The following is a 27888-nucleotide window of genomic DNA, read 5'->3' as shown; positions in this document are numbered from 1 at the left end:
ATATACACCAGCCACTGTAAAAATGTGTCATATGCATTACCTTATTCATTACTCTTAAACACTTATAGGAAGTTTTCTCCATTTCACAGATGAGAAAGCTAAGTTTCAGAAAGGTCACTTGCCCAAATCATTGACCTTGGAAGCCAGGCATCCTGGGTTTGAATCCAGTTTTTTTCTTTCTTTCTGACTTTTGATGGTCACTGTCAGGTTTTACAAGTTTCTGAAGTGTCTCCTGACCATGTGAAAATTCACTTCTTTTGTTTGATTTCAAATCAAGTCTGATTTGTACTCTGCCATGCCTGTGTAAGTTTCGCAGGAAAAAAAAAAAAACCCACCTTGCTGAAGTCGGACTCCTAGTTTCAAGGGATATGGTATCAAATAAAGTCATAAATGTGAAAAGCCTTTGGAAAATATAAAAACATTCTACAGAACAACGAGGGTACCACTGCTTTAAAAAATGTCAGACACATAGGGTGATTCTCAGTGGCCCAGAATGTTTTGAATCAAAACGCCTGCTCACCTAACCCATGAGAACCCTAGTAACCTGTGATCAAGCTGTCTTTTCTCCTCCTCAGGAAAGCTGCAGAAACCACGGGTTTGTTAGAGGCTGGGCATTACAACCTGGTTTCTAGGCCGCCACGACTGCGGCTGGCTCAGCGGGGCACGTTTATGTCAGGAGTTACTCTTTAACAGGCAGGCACGGAAACGCCGAATGGGCAACCAAGTGTGAAGATGCAGAGGCCTACGAGCTACACGTGGGCACACCAGCGGAGCCCGTTAGCGGCCCGCAGCCCGGGGGTCTCAGGAGACCTCTTAACAGCCTTGAGTTAACCAGCCCGCCCTTCAGTGTCTCACCTCATCTTCCAGGAGTTTCCAGCTCTCGCCTGTGTGCATGGTGTGAAACAGCATTAAAGCAAGAGGGCTTTTTAAATTAATTTAATTGGAGGCTAATCACTTTACATTGTTGCGGTGGTTTTGCCGTACATCGACATGAACCAGCCACGGTGTACATGTGTCCCCCATCCTGAGCCCCCTCCCACCACACCCCATCCCCCTGGGTTGTCCCAGAGCACCGGCTTTGAGTGCCCTGCTTTATGCATCGAACTTGGGCTGGTCATCTGTTTCACAGTCCTCGGAAAGGGCTGACCAGAGCTCATTACTTGTCTGACCGGAGGGCTAAGGGACTGGAAACAGACACGCTCTAGTTTCAGGTCTGGGGCCGCCTTCACCTCCTGAGTCCTCCCTTCTAAGAAGGAGATGGGGCGGGGTGGGGTGGGGTGGGGTGGGGTGGGGTGGGGGGCGGGCAGTGTAGACGCTCGAGGGGCGGGAGGCAAAACACGGGCCTGACCCGCTCCTTGGAAGCCAGCCCACCACGGGAAGGAGGCGTGTTAAGCCCTCTGCCCACCGCCTCCTCCCCCGCCCCGGCTCTGCGACCGTGGGGTAAAATGCCAGCGGCCGCCCGCGCTCCGCACGCCGCGCGCGGCGCCCAGCGGAGGAAGGGGCCGGCGGGGAGGGCGCCGCCCAGAGCCGAGCGGAGCGCATCCGTCTGTCCGGCGTGAGCCTCGGAAGCGACACTGCCCGGACCCCGCGGGCCCCGCGTCCCAGCCCCGCGGCCCGGCTGGAGCCCCTGCGCCCCAGCCCCGAGCCCGACCTCCCAGCCGTCCGGAGCTCCGCAGCGCGCAGGTGGCTCCGACTCCCCCGGCCTCGGGCGCCCCCCGCCGGGGACAGGCAGGCGGCGGCGCGCGCGGAGGAGCCGGGCGCAGGGCTGGAGAGGCGGCCAGCGCCGCCAAGAAGACGCGAGCGTCCCCGATGGTGCCGCCGCCTCCGAACCGGGCAGGGGCGGCGAGGGACCGGCTGGGCAGGAGCCTGGGTCTGCTGCTGCTACTCCTGGCGCTGGGACACGCGTGGAGCTACCGCGAGGAGCCGGGGGACGGCGACAGGTTCGTGCTGCGGGTCCCTGCTGCGTGCGCTCCCGGCTCTCGGGGCGCAGGCGGTACCCTCTCCCCATCCCATCCTGCCGGTGCTCCGCGCGCTCTCGGTTTCCCCCGGCGCTCACCCCTCCTGGGTGAAGGAAAGCTTCGTAAACTCCGGGGTAGGCGGCTCCTCCGCGCGCACACCCCGGGCTCCGGTGGGGCTCGGGGCTCGGTGACACCGCGCGCCGCCCTTCTGCCGCCGTCAGTGTCCCGCTTCTGCACCTCTTCTTTTTCTTGCGGGCCGGGTTCGCTGCGTGGGACCCTCGCCGGGCCCGGACTTCGGGGTCCTCCCCGCGTCCGCGCTCGGGGACCGGAGCCGCCTCGGCGCGCGGGACGCGGATGCCCGGCGCGTATTGCCGGCCGCTCTCGCGCGGAGCGGCCAACCAAGTTCCCCTAACTTTTTCAGAGAAGTCTGCTCGGAAAACAACATCGCCACGACCAAGTATCCGTGTCTGAAGCCTTCGGGGGAGCTCACCACGTGCTTCAGGTAAGCCCCGGGGCTCGGCTGACCCGGCTGGCGCGCGCCCGGGCTGGTCGGGGAGGCGGCGCCCGCAGGAGGGGCCTGGAGGCGCGCTCGGTCACCGCGCGGCCACCGGTGGGGTGCTCCGTCCTCTCTGGTGCAAACTTTTTTTTTCTTGTGTGTGTGGTTTCTGAGCCAGAGCAACCACGGGCAACTGAGTGTCCGCACCTGGAGTTTCTGCTCTCAGAAGCCGAGGGCGGTGGTTTTCCGCTCCCCTGCATGCTGGCGTGGTGGTTGGAGAAAAGGTTGCCAGTTTCATGAAGAAAGGGGATGGGACTGTGGGGTAAGCGGTGCCGCATAGCGAGGCATAGCCAAGATGAGTGGTTGCGCTTGTGTTTTGTTTTGAACATATAAAGTCAACAAGGAAATCCTTAGTCCTTGGCTCTCTGTTGACCTTCTGCCGGGACAGAGTGTAACTTTATCACGGCCTCTGGGCGGGCGGTGGATAAGGTTGTTCCGTACAAGCCAAAAGCGTCAAGATCGTTGAGTCACGGAAGAGGATCCTCTTCCTGAAAATTCGGTCCGCAGATCACCTGGGTGCTTGTTAAAAGCAAATGTGATGAGAGCCAGGGCGTCTGATAGGAAAACTGCCCCAGGCCGTTGTGAGGTAAATCAGTGTTCCCTGCGTACTGCTCTCTGAACGTGAGGGGCGGTTCGTTGTCACCATAGGTGACCACGGGCACTGTCCCTGTGCCTTTACCAGGAGGAGGCACGCACCCATAAAGACTTGTGAGTTGCCTGCGTTTTAAAGGCATAGTGTTCGAGGTCCAGGGATCACACACTCCCAGCAGACTCCATCTCCGGGAATCCTGCACTGTCTAGGTGCCAGAATCAATCCTGGGCAGTACAGGATAACAAGGTAATCCTCAAAAGTGAACTTGAAAGAGACAGACGTCGCCCTAATGATGTGGTAGCAGATGACTCCTCATGGTCTCAGCTGCAAAAAGCTGCATATGCTTTAAGGCCCAGGTGTGGGTGGTGTCAGGGCTGGTCAGTTTAGAGGTACAAAAGCACCACCGGCCACATCACAGACCACACTTTAGAAATCTGTTGGCAACAGCTTGACAGTGATCACTTCAGGGAGGCAACAGTCCTGTGAATCCCTGGGAAGGGATTCTCTGAGCCATGGGCGGTAAACACTGAACAGAAATGAGTTAGTAGGGAGGACTGGAGTGTGGTTCAGTTGGCAGGTAAAGTCTTGGAGAAGTTAACAGGGTAAGCGAGGTCTGCCCAGCCAGGGACCTGAGCTGTTGGCGGCGGCTTCAGGATTCTGCCTGGCTCCAGCCCTGTGTTTCATCCACACTGTTTCTTAGGATGCATTTCCTCCCTATCACCACAGCACAAAACCTTGATTTAACATGGAACGTGTCCCTGAGATGGTTTGCTCATTATTTGGTCCCTGAAAGTCAGACTGCCCATAAGTCAATGACAGTTACAGAATGCATGTCCAATTTTCAGAAACCATGAGTGCCTGATTAGCCTTCTAAGCTGATTTCATTCGTTATGCTGTTACTATCACTTCCACACTGCTCCCCCCGCCAAACTTTGAAATACAGTGCAGTGTTTTTTCCTACACTGAGACTCTTACAGGAGACATGAGCAGTGTCTTGATGTGTTTTCATTAACGGCTACTCAAACGGCTTATAAGAGCTAACAAAAAGGATATCTTCCTAGGAGAAAAGAGCTTGGAGGGATGGGAGGATGTTTTCAGCTGGAGAAAAAGGTCCCTGTGAATATTGTCTCTCTGGTTTTCCTCTCAGAGTTCTAAGTGTACTTCACTGACTTCACACAACTTCCATCGTTCACTAACTCCCTGGAGACAGTCAGCTGGAAGCTGCTGTCCCTGTTTTGAACCCCGAGGACGGAGGGATGCTGTGTACTGATTGGTTTGTGAATCCTGTTGTCTTGGCCCTGGAGACCCTTGCTCCTCCCGGTGTGGTCTGGAAATTGGCACAGGCGTCATCTGGGAGCTCGTATTGTCTTGGGGCCCTGCCCAGCCCTCCTGCTCCAGAACTTGCATGTTAATGAGATGTGCATTAAGGCTTGAGGGGCTGCCATGGACACTAGTGTCTCAATGGGAGTCACGGTGCAGTCCCATTTGGACAGGTCCTCAGGAGCCCAGAGGCCTCCACAGTTGAGTGGGTAGTTGGTCCTTCTACCACAATGACATAAAACCAGAGAAAGAGCCAGCCTTCCAGGAAGCTGGACTCATTAACTGTTGGATGACCCTTAATTAAGCTGAGGGAAGCGTGTCTGACTGCATAGAACCCCAGTTTTAACAGAAGTCTCTTGTGAAAGGATTTTTGCACAAGAGAATGAGTCCCAGAAGTCACTCCTAAATTGTAGAAAGTGATTATTTTTTAAACACTGACTTTTGAAAAATCATTGGCATGGAGGATGAGTTTAATATTAAATAAGTAAACGAATTTGGTAGATGTGAGTTATAAATCTGATCTACCATTATTCCTGAAAGTATATGGAGACTTAAGTATCATAATATGGGAAAGAGAATGATGGGAAGGGAATAATGTTTGTCCCGGACCCTACCACTACCTGTGTACAGCTGTTTTCCATGGTTTTACCTAAGCAGCATCTTTCCACTTTAACCTTATATTAGATGACAGCTGGAGGATTTACTGTATGTTCAGCACAGTCCTATGCACTTTATGTACATATAGCTCTGATGCTCAAAGCCACTCTGTAGCATGTGGGTGTCTGTTGTACAGAGGGAACTGAAGCTCTGGGCTTTAGTCCACTTGCCCAGAGTCGCAAAGTTAACACACGTGAGAGCCCAGGTTTGTCTGACTTCAAAGCCTGGGCCCTTTCATCATCCTGGAGGTGTCTACAGAGGAGCCTGAAATTCCAGATCTGGGATCTAAGTAAGGGAGACTATAAATTTAAATAGATACAAACTCAAGCAGTTGGTAATGCCAGCATCCACTGTGACCACGGTGGTTTTCTGAGTTACCATTGCCCTTGATCTGTCTCAAACAATTGACTTTATATTATCATTATACACAGAATTGGTTCATGCATGGAGAGCTTTCCTTCCTTGTAGGATTTCTTTCATCTTAATCACAGTTTCTGTCTCTAGAGACTCTACCCCATTGTGCTTTGAGCCAAGTCCCTGAAGTTGATGAAATTCTGAATGAATGCCTTTGGCAGCTTAAAGGACACATTCACTCAGTGTTATAGTCTGACATACGGCAGAGCATATCTTTTACCAGCAGTTAAGATTTCACAGTTCGTGTGACTTATCTAGGCTCTAAATTTATTCTACCCAAGCACATAAAGTTATCATGGTATTTACCCCCTTGTGGCTATTAGTTTTTTCCTGCTCCCAAACCATGTAATTTTTAAACAAAATGTTTGGGTTTACTTTTTGTTATTTAATTGCTAAGTCATGTCTGACTCTTCACTCCATAGCCCTTCAGGCTCTCTGTCCACAGGATTTACCAGGCAAGAATACCGGAGTGGGTTGCCTTCACCTTCTCTAGGGGATCTTCCTGGAACAGGGCTCAAACCTGGGTCTCCTGCATTGGCAGGTGGATTATTTTTACAGCTGAACCATTGGGTCTCATCAGTAAAATGACATGTTAAAGGCTTTTTTAAAACCAGAAAATACATTTGAGTGTGGGAAACATTAAGACATCAACCTGAGTCTGTATCCAATAAGCATGCTAGTTAACACTTTGGATACATGAGCCGATTAAGGATTTGAGCATCTAATATGTGCTTAAAATAGTCCTAGAAAACACATAAGCAGTCTCTGCTCAAGTTTTCCAGAATTGATTTTTCGACCAAGGGTTCTAACTGTAACCAATATACAGCATATGTGACTGAGTTCAAAGTTGCGTAGTTTAGATTATCAGTGATGGGGGAAGAGATTAGAAGCAGCTAGGAATGGCTTTATGGACTTGGTTGTTTTTAAGTGATTTTTTTTAAACAGAAGGGTTTCTGTTTAAGTTGCATTAGCTCTGATCCTCAGCTTTGTGGCTCACAGACCTCCAGTGGGGGCCCTCAGCTCTATTAGTCCCGTCAGTGGTATCTCATTAGGGTCACGTTCCCGTGGGAAATAGTGACACTGGGATGCAAAAACTCCCACTTCAAGATAATGCAGTAGCATTGCCAAATCCTGTTAGATTATGGAAGTTAACGTGATATTTCTGCAAATGTGTTTACTTGGAAATTGGAGAGCAAGAAGGTCGCTTAATTAGAGCAGCAGTACCAGACAGAGAGCCCAGGACTCTAGCTAAGTCTCCATTGGAGGCAAGGCTGGAGAATATCCTCTCTGCCAAGTCCCTGAGTTCCTACATAGGGCTTTGATTGTGTCAAACATGCATAGGATAAAAACCCTATGCCCCGGTTTGAATTCAGGCTCTACCGCTTGTTCTATAACCTTGAACATTCCTCAGTCTCTGTTTTAGTGTTCTCCTTGGAATACGTGAGGACCGTGTTAGTACTGGAGTGACAGGGTTACAGGGAAGATGAACTGGTGCACGCAGGAAGCCCTCGATGGACACCGCCCCTCGGGCTCACTGCTTGTGTCTCCCCTCATCCTGCGTCCTGAGCGCATGTACTTTGTGCTCCATGGACATCTGCTGAGTTTTGAACTTGACAGTCGAAATTTTTGAAAAAGCAAATTCAGACCGTAGCCAGGAACCCTGAGAGTGTTTATACAGCAGTCACACGTCAGCTGTTTTTAGATGCTTTTCCAAATGTAGGCTAGCCCAGAAATCTAGCGCCTTGGGAAAATTATAAAAAGGGTGTATTTTGCTTCCTCCCTCCTACCTGACTGCACGATGTCCTCAATTCGTGTAACTATAAAAGCAGGCGGCAGGCGTAGCTACCCCCGTTTTAGAGGCGCGTAGAGGGTTGCTGTCTGTCCAGGGTCATGAAGGGACTTACTGGCAGAGACTGGCAGTCAGGTCCTCAGCCCATTTCTGGTCTCTGCCTTCTGCCTCCCATCCTGTGGCCAGCATAGCTCAGGACCGGCTCCGAGGGTGGCCCTGAGTAACTGTTGGAAAGAGCATTGTATCTTTCTGATGACCATCCGTATTCTTACCATGAGGAGGAGGCGGTCCCAGTGTCTCGGAGGACAGAGCAGGGGACAGCTGGGCGTGGCTTCGTGCCAAGCTGCCCAAATCGCGGATGTGTTGGAGGGAGCCTCTTGTTCCCACTGGATGGTTAGCTTGTGAAGCCCCTGAATCATCTGTCCTCTCATCCACGACTGTGGCCTCAGATGCTAGTCCTCTGCCTGGACGGAGTCCACGCGCATTGTCTGCATGCGCACGAGTGGACGAATGTTAATGTTACCAGTAAGCAAAGAAATGTGATCTGTCTTTTAGGTCTTCCCAGAACTTCTGTTGCTATCAGAGTATGTCTCCTTTTCTAGCTTTTTTTTTTTTTTTCCTTCTAGAAACCAGATTACTTGCCCCTCTGAGATGCTGCTGTTGTTTGCATGAGTTCCCACCTTGACCTGCTTCACTTGAGTTGCAGATGTGTTATGGGAGCTGACTCGGGCAGGCCTAGCTCACTCCGTGAGCTTGTTACTTTAAATAATAGCTGAAGAGGACGTGCGCAGTTCCACTTGGTATGATGCCCCGTGGACGCTGGCTTGGAAGCGGTGCTGGGTCACAGCTTTAAAGGGGATCTCCCTCCCTCCCACACCCTGTTATTTAGCTTGAGCAGGTGTCCGGGGCAGGGAGGAGGCATGGTGGGGGATGTTGGCCCAGGCAAGGTTCTCTCACTTTTCACTCATTCTGTACGGATCAAGACAAAACGATAGGAAACAATGGACCAGTGAACTGACCACGAAAGGCCTTGCAGTCACCGGTGTCCTTTGGGACCAGGTCCAGGTGCTACTCATTGTCCCCAGAGTTGTCGATGCCTGACTTTCTACATTCACTTCACTTCCTCTTGTCTAAGTGAAGCTGGGAGGTGGGTGCACCTGGAAAAAGCAAGTACTCTTTCTTCTAGAGCACCCTGTCTTCTCGGGTGGTACTTTGCCTTTCAGTCAGCGGTTTAAGTGTCAGCCATGCAGCTTCTGCAAATTTCACTACCCTCCTGCGTGATGGGACCTGCGCCACTTTGGAGCATTAGAGGAGCTGCGGATTCAGGCCACAGCGGAGTAGCTGAAGAACCAAGGTCTCTGCAGTCTGTTTGCTTTTGTTTGTTTGTTTATTGCTTTTTATTTGGAGGATGAAAGATAATCAGCTGTACCACCTGCAGCTTCTCTCCTGCCAAGCCAGGTTCTTTTCCTTAAAGTCATTTACCAGTTTCAAAGTTTTACCAACAATTTCGTTCACTTATTCAGAGGTTACTATGTGCCAAGCACTTCAAATATGTATGTGGTATATAAACAGGAGTTGTTTTTACTCTGAAAAAAAAAAAATATGTGAATAAGGCAGGAAAAAATACCCCAAAATCTCTGCCCTCATGGAATGCATGGATTTTCATTCCATTTATTTTTCAGTAAAGGGATTTCGAGCCAAAGATGTCCTTGGGGACGTTTATAAGATGATTATCTTTGGCACACAACCGATGTCACATTTGGGGAGCTAAAAGCTTAATTTCCTGTGGCCCAGCTGTATCCTTTCAGCAAGAGAAGCCCCGCAGCTCCAGGCCAGGGACCCGAGAAGCTGGGGATAGTAGTAACTAATGCGTTTTTTTTTCCTGCTAGCAGGACGCTAGCACGTGCCACAAGCCCCTTGCTTCTAAGAATTGCTGGAATGTAAAGCATTACGAAGAGAAAGTGAATTCTCTGGCCGTGTCCTGCGAGGCAGCATAGAACTGACCACCTAGGAACAGATAGCTCGTAGGGACCCAGTTCACCTCAGCAGGGTCGCCCCACGCTTCCTGGCAGTGACTTTAAGCAGAGTGTCACGAGAAGGCAAACCCCTCCTGCTTCCCTGACTCTCCAAATAATACAGCCCAGGTCTGTGTTCATAAATGTTTCTAAACCTTCTGGACAGTCTGTTTTCAGCCTATAGAGGACAGAGCCATGTTACGTCTACATATTTAATTTCAAGCAAAGGACAGGCTTCCCTGGTGGCTCATGGTAAAGAATCCACCTGCAATGCAGGAGTCGCAGGTTCGATCCCTGGGTGGGGAAGATCCCCTGGAGAAGGAGATGGCAACCCACCCGAGTATTCTTGCCTGGAGAATCCAATGGACAGAAGAGCCTGGCAGGCTGCAGTTCACGGGGTTGAAGAGAGTTGGACACGACTTAGCGACTGAACCACACCACCAAGCAGAGGACATCTTTCCAGCTTCAGGGTGTGATCCGTGTGAGTCAAAAGCAGGCGTCAAGAGTCTGGAAGGGCGGATATGCTGCCTCCTTGTTCGGGGTGCTAGAATGTGAACTAGGTCATCTTTCTGTGCCCTTTGTGATTTCAGAGACTTGAACCACATCCATTCTAGGCTTATCAGTTCTCCGCCTTTACACCGCGTGCCCACTACTCTGGGAGTTTCCCTGGCATTCGCCCCTGCTGGAGTGAGGCCCTCATTCATAGTCTTCTGGGAATGGCAGGGGCATCTGCTAGCCCAGTGGCTGCTGCTGCTGCTGCTGCACAGAACTGGCGGGAAGCCGGAGGGCCCTCGGCACTGGGATCTGGCTCTGGAAATTTGGTATAAAGCAGGGATTGGTCTTTATGCAACCCACGATCTAAGAATATTTTTTACCTTTTTTTAAAGAATAAATTCTGGCCGTGCTGGATCCTCACTGCCGCGAGGGCTTCCTCTAGTTGCGGTGAGCGGGGCTCCTCTCTGGTTGAGATGGGCGGGCTTCCCCCGCGGCGGCTTCTCTGGTTGCCGAGTGCGGGCTCTGGGCACGTGGGCTCAGCAGTGGCCGTGCGGACTCGGTAGTTGCCGGGCAGCAGCTTAGTGTCATCCTGGCAGGGAGTCTTCCCGGACCAGGGTTTGAACCCATGTCCCCTGCGTTGGCAGGCGGAGGATTCTTAACCAGTGGACCACTCAGGAAATCCCTTATGTTTTTGAAAGGGTTAAAGTAAGCAACAGACCTTACTTAGCCACCAATCTCAGTTATTTACCATCTGGCCCTTCTCCAGGAAAAGTCTGCCAACTTCTGAAGAGCCATCTTAACGTGAAGATGGGAGTGGGCTTTTCCATTCAAATGTGACCTCGTCCATGGGTCTGAGTCCTCAAGAAGGTCATGTTGGGGACGTTGAGTCAGCTTCATCTTTGGGGCCTGCACTTTTGTGTGGCCGTATTTTATTGTATCTGGTCTCTGGCCCGAGCGGTTTCGATTGTGACTTGGTTTCCTGATCTTGAGGAATCATAGCTGTTGTTGAGCTGGAACTTTATTTCCAGTCATCTTCCCTTAAATGATTCTCCGAGTGAATGTGACTTGTCAGAAGCTGGTTTTACTGCAAGTAGTTAAGCTAACTTACTGCTGCTTGTCTACGTGTTCCCAAGCCTGGCCTTCCTCTGCCAACTGAGTAATCCCAGGGTTGCCTTGGCGGATGGCCCACCATTCCTAATTCCATACTTTGCTGATTCCCAACTTGCATATTCATCATCACATGCTTTGACTCAGACCCAGCTCTCCATAAACTTGTGAGCTTTGAATTTCTACTGTGGAAAATTGCACATTCAAAAATCAAATGATAGTGTGTATATTTGGGTGAGGGACACACATCTAGAGGAACCTGGAGGAGGAGTCATTTTCACCGATGAGTACCCTCAGTCACAGTTGAAACATCCCACTTTTCCTTTTATGGCTGAAAAGTATCATGGCATGGCTCAGTTGCACTGTGCACATTGGTAATTAAACTGTTGAACTTAAACTCTGAACTGCCTTTTAATAGTGCCACGCCTTTGATTCCATAAAGATCACGGAGACGCCTAGAGTGTGATGCCTTTGGACGCTGAGTGTGGGGGAAGAAGGAAAGAACTATTGAAAGGGAACATTCTGAGGAGAGGGGAGCAGGCCGCATGGTGTTTTGGAGAAAGGGAAGGAGGAAGATGTTGGCATGCGCCACCTGATGTGTTAGGAAAGTAAAAAGTGCTGTGGGCGGAGGAAAGGAGAGAGATCCAGGCACAAACGCTTGATAAGGGGAGCATCCTGTGGAGACGACGCCAGGTGAGAAAAAGCTGTTTCTAAGACGCCGCACGCAGTGGTGCAGAGGGCTCAGGGCACTTTCCAGTGTGATAAAAACAGTCTGTGTCCTGATTGTGCTGGTGGTTACACAGCTGCATACGTTTGTCAGAACTCCTCAAATTTGCACTTAAAATAGATGAATCTAATCTGATATAATTATGCCTCAATAAGGGCTTCCCAGCTGGCTCAGTGGTGATGAGTCCACCTGCCAATGCAGGAGACCTGGTTCCATCCCTGGGTTGGGAAGATCCCCTGGAGGAAGGCATGGCAACCCACTCCAGTATTCTTGCCTGGAGAATCCCATGGACAGAGGAGCCTGACGGACTACCAGTTCATGGGGTCGCAAAAAGAGTTGGACACGACTTGGTGACTAAACAACAATTTCTCAAAACGAATTTTTATGTGTTTACTTGAAAGGTTAGTTTCCATGACATTGGGTTTTTCCTATACACCAAATAGCTAAATAAGTTATATTTTTTAGTCACTGAAAAAGTTTCAGTCAAAGTCATGTGGGAGCCTGTGACCTTGGTAACCAGCCATTTTAACTGACTCAGCTGAACAGAGGTTAAATGAAAGGCAAGCTAAGTTTGTGAGGGTCGACAGATTGACGAATGCAGTTTCCATAGCGTCCTGCTTGTGTTCAGCAAGATTCCTTCTGAGGCTGGAGCCTGTCTAAGAGGCGGCGTGGGGACCAGGCCACGACTTTCCTTCCAGCTGTCCCTTTTCTCTGCTTCCACTTGGCATCACTTGCGGTAACGTGTCCATGTTTCACTTTGGAATTTCCCTCTAGTGAAATGGCTCACAGCTTTTGTGGTGAAAAATTGCAAGGCAGAGAGGAGGTTGGCTTCCTGGGAGGCCAGAAAGACCACAAGACTGCTCATTGGAGGCAAGGTCATTGCAAAAAAAAAAAAAAAAGGCACTGGAATTTACTTCTGGAAGATTCTGAAAGGTTAGAGGAATCTATCGGAGAAGGCGATGACACCCCACTCCAGTACTCTTGCCTGGAAAACCCCATGGATGGAGGAGCCTGGTGGGCTGCAGTCCATGGGGTCGCTAAGAGTCGGACATAACTGAGTGACTTCACTTTCACTTTTCACTTTCATCCATTGGAGAAGGAAATGGCAGCCCACTCCACTGTTCTTGCCTGGAGAATCCCAGGGATGGCGGAGCCTGGTGGACTGCCCTCTACGGGGTCTCACAGAGTCGGACACGACTGAAGTGACTTAGCAGCAGCAACAGAGGAATCTAGAATGCAACATCCATGAGGTTTTATCTCTGAGAAAGTTTGGCTGAAAGATTTTAATTCTGTAAAAAGCAATGTTAATATTCTGTCAGTTTTCTGGAAAATCACTCTTGCCCATCAGCTGGGAGGACATAGGGAGAGAGAAGTATGGAGCTGTGTATAAAATCTACGTGGGGGTCACTTAATCAGGCGACCTTTTCTATCTGCCTGGAATCCAGCTGAGAGGAGGGGAGAGGAAGCAGAGGGTGGGTCTGGGGGAGATTTGGATAGAAAACCAGAGATCAGAGAAACGACAGCCTGTTTCTCACCAAAGGCTCACTGTCAGAAACTAGCTTGTTGTCCTGTGAACCCTCTCTCAAGTCCCAGGGCAGGTGTGTGGCAGAGCCGGGGTTCTAAACCAGACAGTCTGACTCCACTGGACACTTCTGGAAGGCCTGACAGTTACGGTTACCTTGCCTTCTGCCAGCCTCGATTTAAGAGGCACGTAGACCAGGGAAGAGGAAGCTAGAGGTAAGAAAGTCAGTCCTGCTGGTGACACCGTAAGTCGGACGCATCGTCAAAAGTAGACGCGTGAACCAGCACCCGTCTCCCCTCTCCCCTGACCGTGTTAGTTTGCCAGGAACGTCTAGGCAAACTGCCATAGACGGGGAGGCTTCCACAAGAGGTTCTCTTGCAGCTCTGGAGGTGGGAGGGCTGGGATGGGTCTGGTGGCAGGGCTGGTCCCTCCCAAGCCCTCTCCCTGGCTTGCAGATGGCTCTCCGGTGTGTTCACACGGCTCCCTCTGATCATGTCTGTCCTGGTCTTTGTCTTATAGGGACACTAGGTCCCACTGCATCACGGCCCGTTCTCACGTCTCATTTTAACTCAGTGGCCTGTTTAAAGCTGAAGCTCTGGTCTCTAAACAGTCATGTTCTCTGGTACTGGAGTTAGGACTCCAAGGTCTAAGTTTGGAAGGACACAGTTCAGCCCTTCACATCCCAGGGCCAGGTAATGAAGGGGATGCTTTCATGCACACTGATTTCCATGGGCATGACTGTCCACCATGGTGGTCCTGAGTTATCCAGTGAAGTTAAAGTGCCTTCAGCGTGCCATTCAGGAAGGAAAAGGACTAAGCTGTAACACCGTTAGAGGTGACCTCTCTCATGGTACCTCTTTCTCTAGCCAAATGTTGGAGGCTCTGATCTGTTCTAACTCCCCGCATCGAGACATCATTATTACAATGGTGAGGCCCTACCCCAAGGCCTACTGAATCCAAATCTGTCTTTTAACAGGTCCCTTGGTGTTTCCTGGACTTTCTGGGCGGCACAATGGTAAAGAACCTACCTGCTAAGGCAAAAGACGCCAGAGCCTCCAGTTTGATCCCTGGGTTGGGAAGATCTCCTGGAGGAGGAGGGCGTGGCAACCCACTGCAGTATGCTTGCCTGGGGAATCCGTGGACAGAGGAGCCTGGGGGGCTACAGTCCCTGGCGTCGCAATAGAGTTGGACAGGACTTGGCGACTAAACAGCCATCACAGGTGTTTCTGACGCACGTTAGACTGAGAAGTGCGTCCTGAGGGTCACCGTGCTGCTCCAGGGCCCCCTTCCTCTCACTGTCTGTCCTTTGCTTCCTACATGCAAAGCGCTGCCTGTGGCTGAACAGCCTAGACTGCACGTGGAAATCACCTCATGAGCTTAAAAAGTAATCCCGCTGTCCAGATAGCACCCTAGACCAGTTGCTTCAAACTCCAGAGATGGGTGTCAGGCACTGGGAATTTTTTTTAAATTTACTTTTAGTTGAAGGATAATTGCTTTACAATGTCCTGTTGGTTTCTGCCATACATGAATCAGCCCCAGGTGTACATGTGTCCCCTCCCTCTGGGCCCGCCACCCCATCCCACCCCCTGGGTTCTCACAGGGCCCAGTCTGAGCTCCCTGAGTCATTCAGCAGACTCCTACTGACTGACTGTTCCACGTATGGCGGGTACCTGTTTCCAGGCCGCGCTCTCCATTCGTCCCGTCCTCCCCTCCCGTGTCGGTAAGTCTGTTCTCCGTGCCTGCGTCTCCACTGCTGCCCTGCGAATCGGTTCATCGTACCATCTTTCTAGAGTCCATATATGGCTCCAGACGTTTCTGAAGCTCTTCATATGAGTCCATCGTGCAGCCAAGGTTGAAAACCTGGGGCGACAGAGAGCCAAAGGGCACGGGCTGCCTGGCTCTCTGCCCCGGGAGAAACGGTCCCGCCCCCCCTTCTGTGGCCTCTGGGCCCGATCCTTTCGTCCTGCACAGTCACGGCAGGCCCGTGTCCCTCAGCGGGGACGTTTGCCCCTAAAGCTGGTGTCGGTGCCTGGCACCCCCTGTCTCTTCTGCACGTCCCGCTTTCACCTCCTGCCGTTGCCTGTCTCCTCTGAGTCGGTGGTTTCCAGGGGCGTTCAGGCAAGCGATGACGTGGCTGGGGTGGATCAAGAAGGGTGGCCCGTTCCTTGTAAGCTTGTGTTTCGTAAGCTGATCAGCCCTAAATCCAGGAATTCCATCGTTCCTCATTTCCTCTCGCGGCCTCTCAGCTTGGTGTCTGCACCTACTTAGTAACCTTTGTCGCATTTTGTTAAAAAAAAAAAAATATTTTTGTGGCTCTATATGAACCTTCTCCCAAGATACGAACATAGCTCTTCATATTATACATGAACACTTCTCACTATTGAGCTGTGCTTTTCTTTCCTTGTAAGAAACGCTGTTTTTTTCCACGTCGTGTGATAGGGAGTCTGTGTGCTGGCAGGTTCTTTTCCCGTTCCCTTTTTGTGTTGCTCTTCAACTCCTCAGGCCTCCCCCCCGAAAACTGAAGGAGCTTCTCAACCGCCAGCTGACACAAGGTTTTTATAGCTTTGCATTAACTCTAGCAAAACAAAACTATGAGCTTTGCGGTTTGGTTGTGTAGTTATCACCTAAGCCCTGTTTTTACCTTATGGCCTTAAACCAGGCAGTCCCCAAACAGGTCCACGTGGAATGCAGCGTTACATACAGTTACATCTTTTTTGGGTAGCATGGCAATCCTGCTGTTAAATCATAGAAATAGAAGTTACTATACATTAAGAAAGGAAAGGTAATTGCATTTCCTGGGTAGATGTGCTCTTGAGGTTCCTAATAATGGATTTCTTTGAATTGGAGGCTGGCGAGACATAAAGCGTTCATAAATGACCTGAGTCCTTAACCACTGTCCCGAGTCTGACAGTGTGATGAGTGTGGCACTCTGTTAGAAAGGATACGATCGGGGTGGAGACGGAAAACCTTAGGAGGAAGTGTGAAAGGAGCCTAACAATTTATGAGCCACTCCTGCCGTCCCCGCTGTCTTCAGGTCCTTTCCCAGAGACCCCTGGGTTTGGGAAACACATTTCCAGGTGTTCGCACGCATGAACGTCACCATCTGTGAAGGGCATCTTGAGGTCTGGGACAATGGATGTTCAAGGCTGGATGCTCTGGTCTGATGGCCCTGGCAGTCCGGCTGCCCTCCTGCTGACCACACCCTGCTGCCCTGGGGCAGGGGGAGATTGAGGTCTCGGCACACCTGGAGCCCTTTCTGGACCGTGGGGGGGTGTGTGTATCTGTCTGTCTGTGTGTACGTATGTATATGGGGATGCTCCAGTGTAGACCACTCCCCTTACAGCTCTTGGCCATCAACCTCTGTTTGTTCCTCCGAATCCTGCCTCTCCAGTGAATCCTTCCTTGGCTTTTTAAAAATTTTATGTATTTTTTAATTGAGGGATGATTGCTTTACAGAATTTTGTTGTTTTCTGACAAGCTCAGCAGGACTCAGCCGTAGGTGTACATGTGTCCCTCCCTCTGGAACCTCCCTCCCCAACCCACCGCTCTAGGTTGGTCCGGAGCCCCTGTTTGAGCCTTGGCTGTCTTTAACAGCAGTTTCTGCTGTCTGTCCTTTAAAACAGTGACTTGCATCATCTGAGGACATTTATTCACCCCTTAGCTTACGCACAGCTTGACTCTGGATCGTCCTGACACACTCGGTTATGTGCTCATGTGGGTACCATTGATGTGGTGGAAGTCTTCGTTTGGTGCAGCCCAGGGTGCTGTGGGGACCACATTAAACTCCTTGTACCTGAAGAGATGAAGGTTTCATCCATGCTCCTTAGGACTTTCCACCTGAGGGGCTTGACTCCCAGGGGAAATTGACATCATGATGATGAGCGGAATACACCTTTTTAAGACTTGTGTAAAGGAAGAATAGTTACCACAAAGGGGCACAAGAAAGAGGTAATTGTCTTTTTCTTTTAACTTTACCTTTTGATATGATAGCAATACTTGCTCTTGACGTGTTTTACATCACGAATGACTTGGAACGGGAGATCCTGAATAATCTTGCCACTTCAGGGACTGGAGTGTGTTTTCCTGGTCTTTTCTGTGCCTTTACTAACGAACATACTCATAGTTGTTACTCATAGAAATGGGTTGGTTCTGCGATTGCTTTTTTCAAGTAACAATAGGTAAAGAACACTTATCATAACATGGGATGGTGATTCATTTTTACAGCGTGATGTTCCATTGTATGGATGCATCACAATTCATCTCTGCACTGGAGAGCTCTTTATAAAGCAGTTAGCAGAAGCTGAGGGTTTCGGTGGGTTCATTTAAGATGCAGATGTCAAATATATCACGTTTTACCTAAACTAATCAGCAGAGAAGAATCTAGAGTCAGCAGATAGAGTTTTGGTCTGGAACCTGCAGGATGTAGCCTCTAGTGAATGGCCCTGGCACTGTCATCCTGGGTCGTGTGGCCGGGGGTCCCCGTAACCCCCTGACTCTGGTCCTTACTGTGGGAGGGTGGGGCTCTGATCTGGTTCCTTCCAGGTCTGGGGTCTGTGACTGATTACTCCCTGCCCCGCAGGGAGCAGAGCGAACAGAAGCCAGCTTCGTTTACAGCGCAGGGGGTTTGCTTGACACGAGGAAGGCCATCGTGAAGTGTAGCTACTGTGGGGCAGTCTGGATTCTTATCTCTCACCAGCCTGAGAAGCAGGATAGCCATCTATGAGCTGTCGGTTCTAAAACGCCTTGGGTAGTTTTTCTTACTCTCTGTATGTGTGTGCGCTCAGTCGTGTCCGACTCTTTGTGACCCCATGGACTATAGCCCACCAGGCTCCTCTGTCCATGGCATTTCCCAGGCCAGAATCCTGGAGTGGGTTGCTATTTCCTTCTCCAGGGGATCTTCCGGATCCAAGGATCAAACTCGCATCTCTTGGTATCACCTGCATTGGCAGGTAGATTCTTGACCACTGGCGCCACCTGGGAAGCTCTAGTTATTTATTTAAAGAGAAAAGAAATATTTTTTTTACTTGCCAAGCATATACTGTTGAAAGCGCCCTTCTCTTTGCTGCAAGCACATGCTGCGTGAGCCGGGGGGACCGTCACAGTGTTAAGTTCTCCCTAGCCCCGTCCTGTTTGCTTTTGTTTTTCTTCCAGGTGTGCTGTCCCGCAGAAAAGGGAATGAGGCTGAAGATCAGTTTCTTCTCTTAAGGAAGAGCCATGCTCCCGTGATGAACCTCCCCTCTTCTAGAGAGGAGAAATTGTTTGACTCGGGGAGAAGGAAGTGGCAACCCACTCCAGTATTCTTGCCTGGAGAATCCCATGGACAGAGGAGCCTGGAGGGCTACAGTCCGTGGGGTTGCAGAGAGTCAGACACGACTGAGCGGCTAAACAGCAGCAGGGGAGACGTAATAAAGATGGGAAGGGAGGGTGACATCAGATGAGAAAGCTTTCTCATAACATCTCCTTTGCGTCTTTTAACCCACTGTCCTGGGCTTCCAGTTATACAAGCATTCTATTACAAGCGTGTTTCAGCACGTGGATGTCCTCTGAGTGTGTTTCCTTCAGGGCTCTTGTGAAGACTGCATGTGCTCACTGGCCTGCTGCCCCTGACTTGCCGGGACAGTCGGCTTGCTGCCCTGGTTCTGGCTCCGTATTTGGCTCTTTCTGGCCAAGGGGGGAAGAGCGATGATGCAGCCAGGCCGTAGGTGCATAATGTAGATGAAGGGCTTGTTTTGGGTTTGTGTGTTTCAACTAGATTCATGCTCATGAAAGGATGAGGCTTCTCAGGAATTACTCAGGTAATTATCAGATTTTTAATACTCTTTTCCATGTTTAGGTGGTCTAGTTTAACAAAATGCTATCACACTTGAGTTTTGGGCTAAATCAACAGGCTCCTCAGGCTTCCCTGGTGGCTCAGATGGTAAAGAATCTGCCTGGAATGCGGGAGACCTGGGTTCAATCCCTGGGTTGGGAAGATCCCCTGGAGGGGAGGGCACGGCAACCCACTCCAGTATTCTTGCCTGGAGGATCCCATGGACAGAGGAGCCTGGTGGGCTGCAGTCCATGGGGTCGCAAGGAGGCAGACATGACTGAGCAGCTAAGCACAGCACAAAGAGGCTCCTCGTTAACTTGAAGCTTGATTCTTTCTGTTCACTTACCCTAGCTTGCCTTGTCCGCATACTTTTGCAAGAGTTTTCACTGGGGCGAGGTTGTAATTTGGATGGAAATAAATCTCCATGGCAGCCTTTGCTTTTCAGTGTGCTTACTTGCATTGTAATCTTAAAGAAAAAATGTACAAACTTCTCTTCTTTGGAAGATGAAAATCTGACCATATTTTCCTTCCGTGTGTTTTTTTTAATTAGGAAAACTTCAAATAATGCTGCAGGGGAATCAATTTCCATATGCTCACCCATCATTAAGATTTTGCATTATTTGCTGTATCTCTTATTTTCTAACGTATGTGAAAGCAAACCCCAGACATGTCATTTTACCACAATATATTTTAGTGTTCATCCCTAAGAAATGTAACGTATTTTCGTACTGCCAAAATGTCATCACACCAAAACATTTTTAAACATCTCCCCCTTCCCCAAATAAAATTTGGGTTTTGTGGAGTTATTTCTCTTGCACTAAGTCGTATGGGTGAGCGGGTACTTCTGTCGCCGCTAGTGAGTGCGCTTGCTTTTGAACAGGTGTGTGTGGCTCTGAGCGTTTCTGGAATGGAAACGCCACGAGGGCACCAGATCAGCACGTTGTCGTGCCCTTTGTAACAGGGAGGAGCTCTGTACGAGGCCACGGCCCAGTAAAAAGACTATTTTCACAAGTGAAAATAGTACTTCACCTTAAAGGTAGTTCCATATGTTTGAGCCCCAGGATACCATCATATGAATGAGGTATGTTCTTAGCAGATGAAAACATAGTTTCAACGGGAAAGCTAACATTTCATTTTTATGTTTATCTGTATTTATATTTCACTTATATTTCATATTTCACATGAAGTGTTTAATAAACAGGCCTTTAAAAATTTCTTCTTTTTTTTTTTTTTTGCACAATTTTTAAAGGTCACTTTTCATTTCGTTACTACAAAATGTTGTCTGTATTCCCCATGTTATATAATAACATCTGCAAGCCTGCCCTACATGGAAACAATAGTTGTACCTCCCCACTGAGTGCACACACACACACAATGACTAGTTTCTTCTCTATTTCTGTTAGTTACCCTTTTTTGAACCAGTCTTTCTGGTAGCAAAACTATTCATTGACACTCAATACATTCACTTCACTAATAGCAAAATCAGAAAAGCAACTTAGATTTTCTGAAATGAAGGGAAGCCATAATTGTCCTTCTGTCTTTATATTCTGATGTCATCTGTTTATGTGCCCTTTCAGTGTTTTACATATTTAAAATCAGTGGTATAATTTACCCTGCGTAGTTCACGTCTTACATACATGTTAGCTTCAAACGTTTAAATTACACCACAGCTGGTAAGACAAACAGCCGACCCTCAACCCCTCCCAGACCTTCCCTTCCTGTCCCATGGCAATTATTCCAATTTTTCAACCTTATTCTTCTGAATTTTGTGTCCATGGCCCTAAATAACTTACAGCATAATTTATTTTCAGTGTTCGGTCCTGTCTCTCGACTTCCTTCTCGGGAAGAAGAGAGTTTGGCTGTCCACCACCATGCACACGCTTATTCCCCTTCGCTCGTCCCAGAGTAGTTCTGGATTGACTGGTTTCCACTGTCTTCACTGTGGCTGCAGAGCTGCTTCGGTGTCAGCCCTGCTGGGCGATGCGAGTCCTTTTTCCTACTGTGTCTTGCCCTCCTTGTAAGTCATTTTTGCCCCATCTTCCGCCTTTTTTTTAAGAACAGAGAAATGAATCCACTGCCCAAGCTACCCTCGTTTGTATGAAGTTCCTCTCAATATATTCAGACTTGACTTTACTGTCATCTCAACCGTCTTGAAGAAATTCCTCCCAGGACCTTGAGGCCTGCCATGATCCGGACTGGTTTCTAAGTCCTTTGAGGCCTAGGATTTCTCTTACTGTCTGTGAGCCAGGGAAATCTGTCTGGTGTTGGATTCCAGGTTTTTTGGAGCCCATTTTTCCCCTTTCTGATTTTACTTCTTCTGGTGGAGTGCATAGGCTTCCCTGGTGGCTCAAGGCGGTGAAGAATCCACCTGCCAATGTGGGTGACCAGGGTTTGATCCCTGGGTCGGGAAGATCCCCTGGAGAAGGGAGTGGCAACCCACTCCAGTATTCTCTCCTGGAGAATCCCATGGACAGAGGAGCCTTGGAGGGCTACAGCCCATGGGGTCGCAAAGAGTCGGACAAGACAGAGTGACTGACACTTTTTTCATAGTCTAGTATTTCCCTGAGAAAGGGTCTTGGGAGGGGTATTTGTTGTTTGAAGTTTAGCAGTTCACACATCCCGCTCTCTAGATCTCTGCTGGTTGCTTTCACCACATTTCAAGGGTCGCGCGTCCAGACTGAGCTTTGACTCCGCTTCACTCCCAGCACGCAGCCTGCGGCCTTCGCTTGTGGTGCTAACGCCTCGTGAGTTGCTTGAGAGAGAGATGCGGAAGCAGCTGCAGAGCATCCTTTTCTGCGTGTCCTGTGCGCCAGCCTTTCATCACGTATCTGCCGTCTGGGCTCTGACTCCCCTGCCACCGTTACCTTTGGCCTGACCACTGCAGCGTCTCTTTTCTTCCCATCCTGTCTCTTACAGTCAGTTCCTGTGCAGCAGAAAGTGAGATCCCGAACCTTGTAACAGATGGTGTCCAACCCAGGATTTTTTTTAAATTAATTTATTTTTTGCTGAAGGATAGTTGCTTTACAGAATTTTGCTGTTTTCTGTCAAACCTCAGCATGAATCAGCCATAGGTATACATACATCCCCTCCCTTTTGAGCCTCCCTCCCATCTCACTTCCCATCCCACCCCTGGAGGTTGATACAGAGCCCCTGTTTGAGTTTCCTGAGCCATACAGCAAATTCCTGTTGGCTGTCTATTTTACACACGGTAATTTAAGTGTCCATGTTACTCTTTCCATACATCTTACCCTCTCCTCCCCTCTCAACCCGGGTTTAAAACCCTTCAGGGCTTTCTCATTAGCCGTGAGACAGACTCTCTACTCCTAACCCTAGCCTGTAAGATCCTGATTGATCTGTCCACACTAGGATGTGTTCCTTCCTCAGTTCAGCTCAATCTCCCCGTGTCTTTAAATGCTTATCTCCAGTTGTTGCTCATTCTGTTCCCTCTGCCTGGATTAAAGGTCTTCCCCTGCTTAAGAAAAAACAAACAAATAAACTACTAATCCCAGCTCCCCGTCCTTCAGAACTGAGTCCACCTCCTTTGTGAGATGTTCCCCAAACCCTTTACTTACAAGTACCTCCCTCTGTCTCTGTGGTTCTGCAGTGCAGGTCCTTGTTTCTTTCTAACACTTTAAACCATGCGTAGCTTGTTTTCTGCCTCTTCCTGACGACAGGAGGAACGGGGCCGTTGTGTGTATTTTTTGTGTGCCAGTGCCTAGCACAGAGTTTGCTCTGTCTTCCCTGCCAGGCACGATCTGTGATGTGGAACGTGCGTATGCGTGGTTGCTGTCTGGTAAGGTCGCCCTCTGAAACAGAGCCATGTGTATTAGCCATGCACTTAAATTTATCCTTGGATCTAGTCCAGGCATATAAGGCAGTTTATAATGCATACAATATGAAGGGAGCATAAATTAAAAGGACAACAAGGGCTGGAAGCGTAAGAAATGGAGCCAGCACCGGGGGCGAGAATGTGCACCGTGAGGACGCTGATTTGCTGCGGATGGGCCACCGGGCTCTGAGCCCTCTAGCAGCCAGTGAGAAAAGATGGTTTACACAAGTCCGCACCGTGAAAGCCGAGCATTGCAGGGAAGAACTTCAACTGTCCTTTATGTTTAGACTAAAGAGAAGTTTCATCCAGGGGTCACTATAAAAAGAATAGATAACATGAAAATCGTCCCTGTAATGGACATGGTAAGTTTCATAGGGGTGGGGGTGGGTTTCCCAGGTGGCTCAGTGGTAACGACTTCACCTGCAGTGCAGGAGATGCAAGAGACACGGGTCCGAACCCTGGGTCGGGAAGATCCCCTGGAGGAGGAAACGGCAACCCACTCCAGTATTTTTGCCTGGGAAATCCCACGGACAGAGGAGTCTGGCGGGCTACAGTCCAAGTTGGTTGCAAAGAGTGGAATATGCCTTAGCAACCAAACAGCAAGTTTCACAGGAATAGTTCTTAGTGTGGCCCTCCAATATGGGCCGCTGCTGTCCTGCCAAATGCAGCTGGTTTAGGGCCCATGCCTGGGGCCCCTGTGAGGCTGTCCTGGCTCTGTGTGCCGAATGGAACAGCCACATGTGCTGTGCGGTGATTGCTCGTGCTGCTTTGGTTTATGATGCTGCTGTTGCAGGAGATGACCTAGTGTTGGGCTGGAGTGGGAGGGCGGATACCCTTTTTTTTTGTTTGTTTTTATTTATGGCAGTCCACTCCAGGACTATTGCCTGGAAAATCCCATGGACAGAGGAGCCTGGTAGGCTACAGTCCATGGGGTCGCAAAGAGTCAGACACGACTGAGCGACTTCACTTTCACTTTCTTTGTCCTAACTAAATGCTGCTGGCCATTACCACTGCATTTTCTTTGCACTTGCTCCTGTTGAAACACCTTCAGAGATCCCCTTCTGTCCTTCTAGACTCTTCTGGAATCTTCTATCCCATCAACAGGTCTATTTACATACTTCCTCCAGCAGCATCTTCTAGCTTCAACAGTGCTCGTCTCCCAGACTGCATTTTGAGGGTGTCCTAAACCTTCTTTTATCTTTATCTTTGATAACTGTCTCTTCACTCTGGATGGATTTGGCTTTCTCCTCCATCTTCTGAATGCTGTGGGGCTTGTCTTTAAGGGCTTAAACATGTTCACAGTCAGTGGGATTCTAAAGAGTGGAGATGAAAAGGCGGAGGAAGTTATTTTCCTTAGTTTTGTAACGTCGGTCTTTGGTTGTGGGAGCTGTCCACTTAGCATGAGTCTGTGCAGAGCAAACCTGTACTGTAAGGAACAGAAACCTTCGTGAGTTTCATAACCTGTGTGTGTGTGTGTGCACGTGCGTGCGTGTGCACACAAACATGTCTGTGTGGGTGGCAGGTGATGTGGCTATAGATTTTAGTTAAGACTGCTTGATTCCCCCCACCCCCATAAAGAGCCCAAAGTAGTCATTGAACTTACCAATCATAGAATGAGCAGAATTAAATTTTATTTAGCACCATGGGTAGTATAGAAAGCAGAAATTTCTTCTGTAGGATCAGCTTTAAACCAGATACAGTGCAGCAGATTAGAGAGCTCCACTGATGTCACGAGCAATCACTGTCTTAAGAAAGCTTTCTTCCCGGGAACTAGAACTGCTCATGGCAACGGTGTTGTTGGGATGCTTGGCTTGGGCAGCTGAGTTGGTTTGGGCTTTGGCGGAGACGTCTTTCCTTCAGTGGTCTTCAAGGATCTAAGTTACGGCTGATCTTAACTCTGGATGCTTTATTAACCCTCCTGTTTCCATTTGATGCTTTATGAGAATTCATTGGTGATAAAGATGTCTTTAAGAAAGTACAAATGATCATCTTGAAGATATAAAAGGAAAGGCCTTTTGAGCAGAACCTGGATATGATAAAATGCTGGGTTTGCTCAGGGATGTTTAGGTTTTACAGCTGCAGGCCATTGTTATTTATCAAATTCCTATAGAAAATAACTTTTATTGTATTCCTGAAACTTGAGATCCTAAATCCATTTCCCCCCCCGGGAGCAGTTATTTTTTTTAATACAGTTGTTGATTATACCAGATTTCTTAGAAATGCAAATATTGTGAAATGGCAGAAGAGATTGTATTAAGTTTTTCTGGATAGTGCCAAATACGCACTTAGAAACATAAATTTTGGTTGTGTTCAGAAATATGGACTTCGCTTGTAATAGTAATTGTAAGTATATGTATTGAGCACTCACTGTGTCCCAAGCGCTGTGTTAAGCGGTATGATTTTCTTTACCCCTCTGGGGTATCTTACAAGTAACTTCAGTTGACCTTTGAACAATGTGTGGTTAGAGGCACTGGCCCTCCATAGTCAAAAATCCAGGATAACTTACAGTAGGGGCCTTCTGCACCCCTACCTATATTTACTACTGAAAAAATATCCACATATAAGTGGACACGTGTAGTTCAAACCCATGTTGTTCAGGGGTCAACTGTTTATATTCCTCATTTGACAGATGAAATAAATTAAGGCTTACCCTTGTCAAGCAACTTCCTCAGCATCGTATGGCTTGTTCAGTGGGGGAGCCATGGCATCGTGTGTCCAGTTTTGCTAGTCTATTCTTTATTCATTCCTCAATCAGAACTTTTCTTTCTTCTAGTCATCTCTTGCTGCTTTGGGCTTCTTGTGGGCTTCTTTACCCCTGAGCCACCAGGGAAACCCCTCATTGTGTCTGCAGCTCTCCTCAAAGCAGCATCCTGCCAACCTTCTCCTTATTATCGGTGGGGCCAAAATTTCCCTGGCTCATTGAACCTGCTTTCCGGGAGTGAATGTTGGTCTTCCTTGCCTTCCATCCATCCTTTCCTCTGTCGAAGCCAACCCTTAATAAGAGCCTCGGAACGTGCCTCTTTTCTTCCCCTTCAGCACTTGTGTTCAGGCCTGTATCCCCTCATCCCTCCCTGAACAGTGTTCAGCGCAGTCACCCTTCTTGCCCTATCTCCTCCTCCTCCATGCCTCTTCCTGCAGCTGCTAGTCTTTAGAAATACTACTAGTGAAACCATGTTCTTGTCACTTACCTCCTCTTCCTCCCAGTCCTTATTGCTGGGTGCTTGAACTGCTTTCTTAGTGTTCAGGACCTGTCAGCTGCTTGCCTTCCCCAACTCAGTCACGTTTAAGTGAGAGTTCTCCCCTGGTGGCATTCAGCTACTCTCTGCAGAGCTCTGCTCTAAGCCAGATTGTGGCAAAGCTTTGAGTGTCAGCCTTGGGCTTAGATTTTATCTTGAAAGGTTCTGAAGTGCTTGGTTCAAAGGAGTGATGAGATGGAACATTGCTTGGGAAGACTGAGGTAGGGTGGCGGGATGCCTGGCAGTGAATAGAATGTTTGTCTCAGGAACAGACGGGCTCATCTGCTTTGAAGTACTGGCCCCAGGCGGTGTTTACACAGTTGGATTGTATAGACTGTAAGCCATCCCGTAGCTGTGAACATACATGCGTGATTTTAGGCAAGTCTGAATTATGAAAGAGGCTGATAACATCTCCAGCCTCGTATATCTTCCCTTAGAGTCAGCCTTTCCATCCTAAGCCCATGTTTCATCATCTCAGATGTGGGTTGATATTTCACTTATTTTTTGCTCCACTTGAAAGAATATTATCATTTATAAACTGATTTAAAATTGCAGTGGATGGAATACTTGTATCTCCCCCAGATTCATATTTTGAGACCTAATCTGCAGTGTGATGATATTTGGAGGTTTTGCCTTTTGGGAGGCGATGAGGTTGGGAGGGTGGAGCCCTCATGAATGGGATTCCAGCTTCTATAAAAGAGGCCAGAGAGCCCTTTGTGCCATGTGAGGCTGCAGCAAGAAAGACAGCTGTCCGTGAACAGGAAGATCTTTCACCGGACACCGAATCTGCTGTCACCCTGATTGTGGACTTTCCAGTCTCCAGAACTTTGAGAAATAAGTGTGTGTTGTTCAAGCCACTCAGTCTATGGTATTGTGGAGTCTATGGTATTGTGGAGTCTATGGTATTGAACTCTGCTGCTGCTGCTAAGTCACTTCAGTTGTGTCCGACTCTGTGCGACCCCACGGACTGCAGCCTACCAGGATCCTCCATCCATGGGATTTTCCGGGCAACAGTACTGGAGTGGGGTGCCGTTGCCTTCTCCCATGGTATTGAACTCTAAAGGAGTTCAAATAGACTAAGAAAAAGTTTTTTTTATGAAAGTGTTCATTTCTTTAACTGTGGGAAAAAATCAACAGGAATGAATTGTAACCATAATCAAAAACATAACACTTCAGGTCTTCCCTTTAAAAAAAAAAAGGCATACCCTTCTCTTAGCCGTGTCCTGTTGCCTGGAACGCAGACGTGGTGTAGGAACTAAAATAGAAGCACACGTTGGAGATGGGACAGCAAGAAGCATCAGCTCATCAATGCCTCAGCCTGGGCTGTCCATGCGCATCACACAAGCAAGAAGAGGAGACATGTGCCTGTGAAGCCAGTTGTCTGACCCTGTAGCAGCCAGCTAGACGTGCAGGCTGATGCAGCATCTGTAAAGGCGATGATCACGGCTCCCTTTTGTTGAGCACCCATTCCGCGCTGCACGCTGTGGGCTCATTTTAGTGACCCCTCAAGGCGGGTACATCTTTCAGCTAAGGAAGCAAGCTGGATGTGGTTAATAAGCTTGACCGTGGTCCCACACCCCAGAGGTGCCCCTGAAGCCTGGGTTCCATCCGGGTCTGCCTGACGGACTTGAATTTTTATCTAGTCTTAGAAATTTAAGTGACTGTGTAGGTAATGGCCAGTCTTCTGGGAAAGGTTGTTTTTCATCCCAGTTGTTGGGGGCAGGTTTACTCTCTGTCCCCCCAGCCCCTGCTGTCCACCCTTTTCCATCCTGCTTTGTTCCTGTGTTCCAGAGCCTGACTCTTATTTAATCACACACCTTCTGGCTTTCTGTAGGGTTTAGCCAATGACTGCCCTGGCAGCA

The 27888-nt window shown here is 49.0% G+C and overlaps 1 protein-coding gene across 1 annotated transcript in view; it reads left to right on the top strand.

The window, feature by feature from the left end:
- The first annotated feature begins 1317 nt into the window (after positions 1–1317).
- Positions 1318–27888, top strand: part of CCBE1 (collagen and calcium binding EGF domains 1) — a 237387-nt gene continuing 210816 nt past the window's right edge. The window contains exons 1-2 of the mRNA XM_070779130.1: positions 1318–1940; positions 2380–2460. Coding sequence (XP_070635231.1) covers positions 1810–1940; positions 2380–2460 — 212 coding nt within the window. The 5' untranslated portion in view covers positions 1318–1809. The remainder of the gene's footprint in view (positions 1941–2379; positions 2461–27888) is intronic.

Source organism: Bos indicus, chromosome 24 (genome assembly GCF_029378745.1).
Source record: "Bos indicus isolate NIAB-ARS_2022 breed Sahiwal x Tharparkar chromosome 24, NIAB-ARS_B.indTharparkar_mat_pri_1.0, whole genome shotgun sequence".
Taxonomy (NCBI): Eukaryota; Metazoa; Chordata; class Mammalia; order Artiodactyla; family Bovidae; genus Bos; species Bos indicus.
This window is presented reverse-complemented; position numbering and strand designations above follow the sequence as displayed.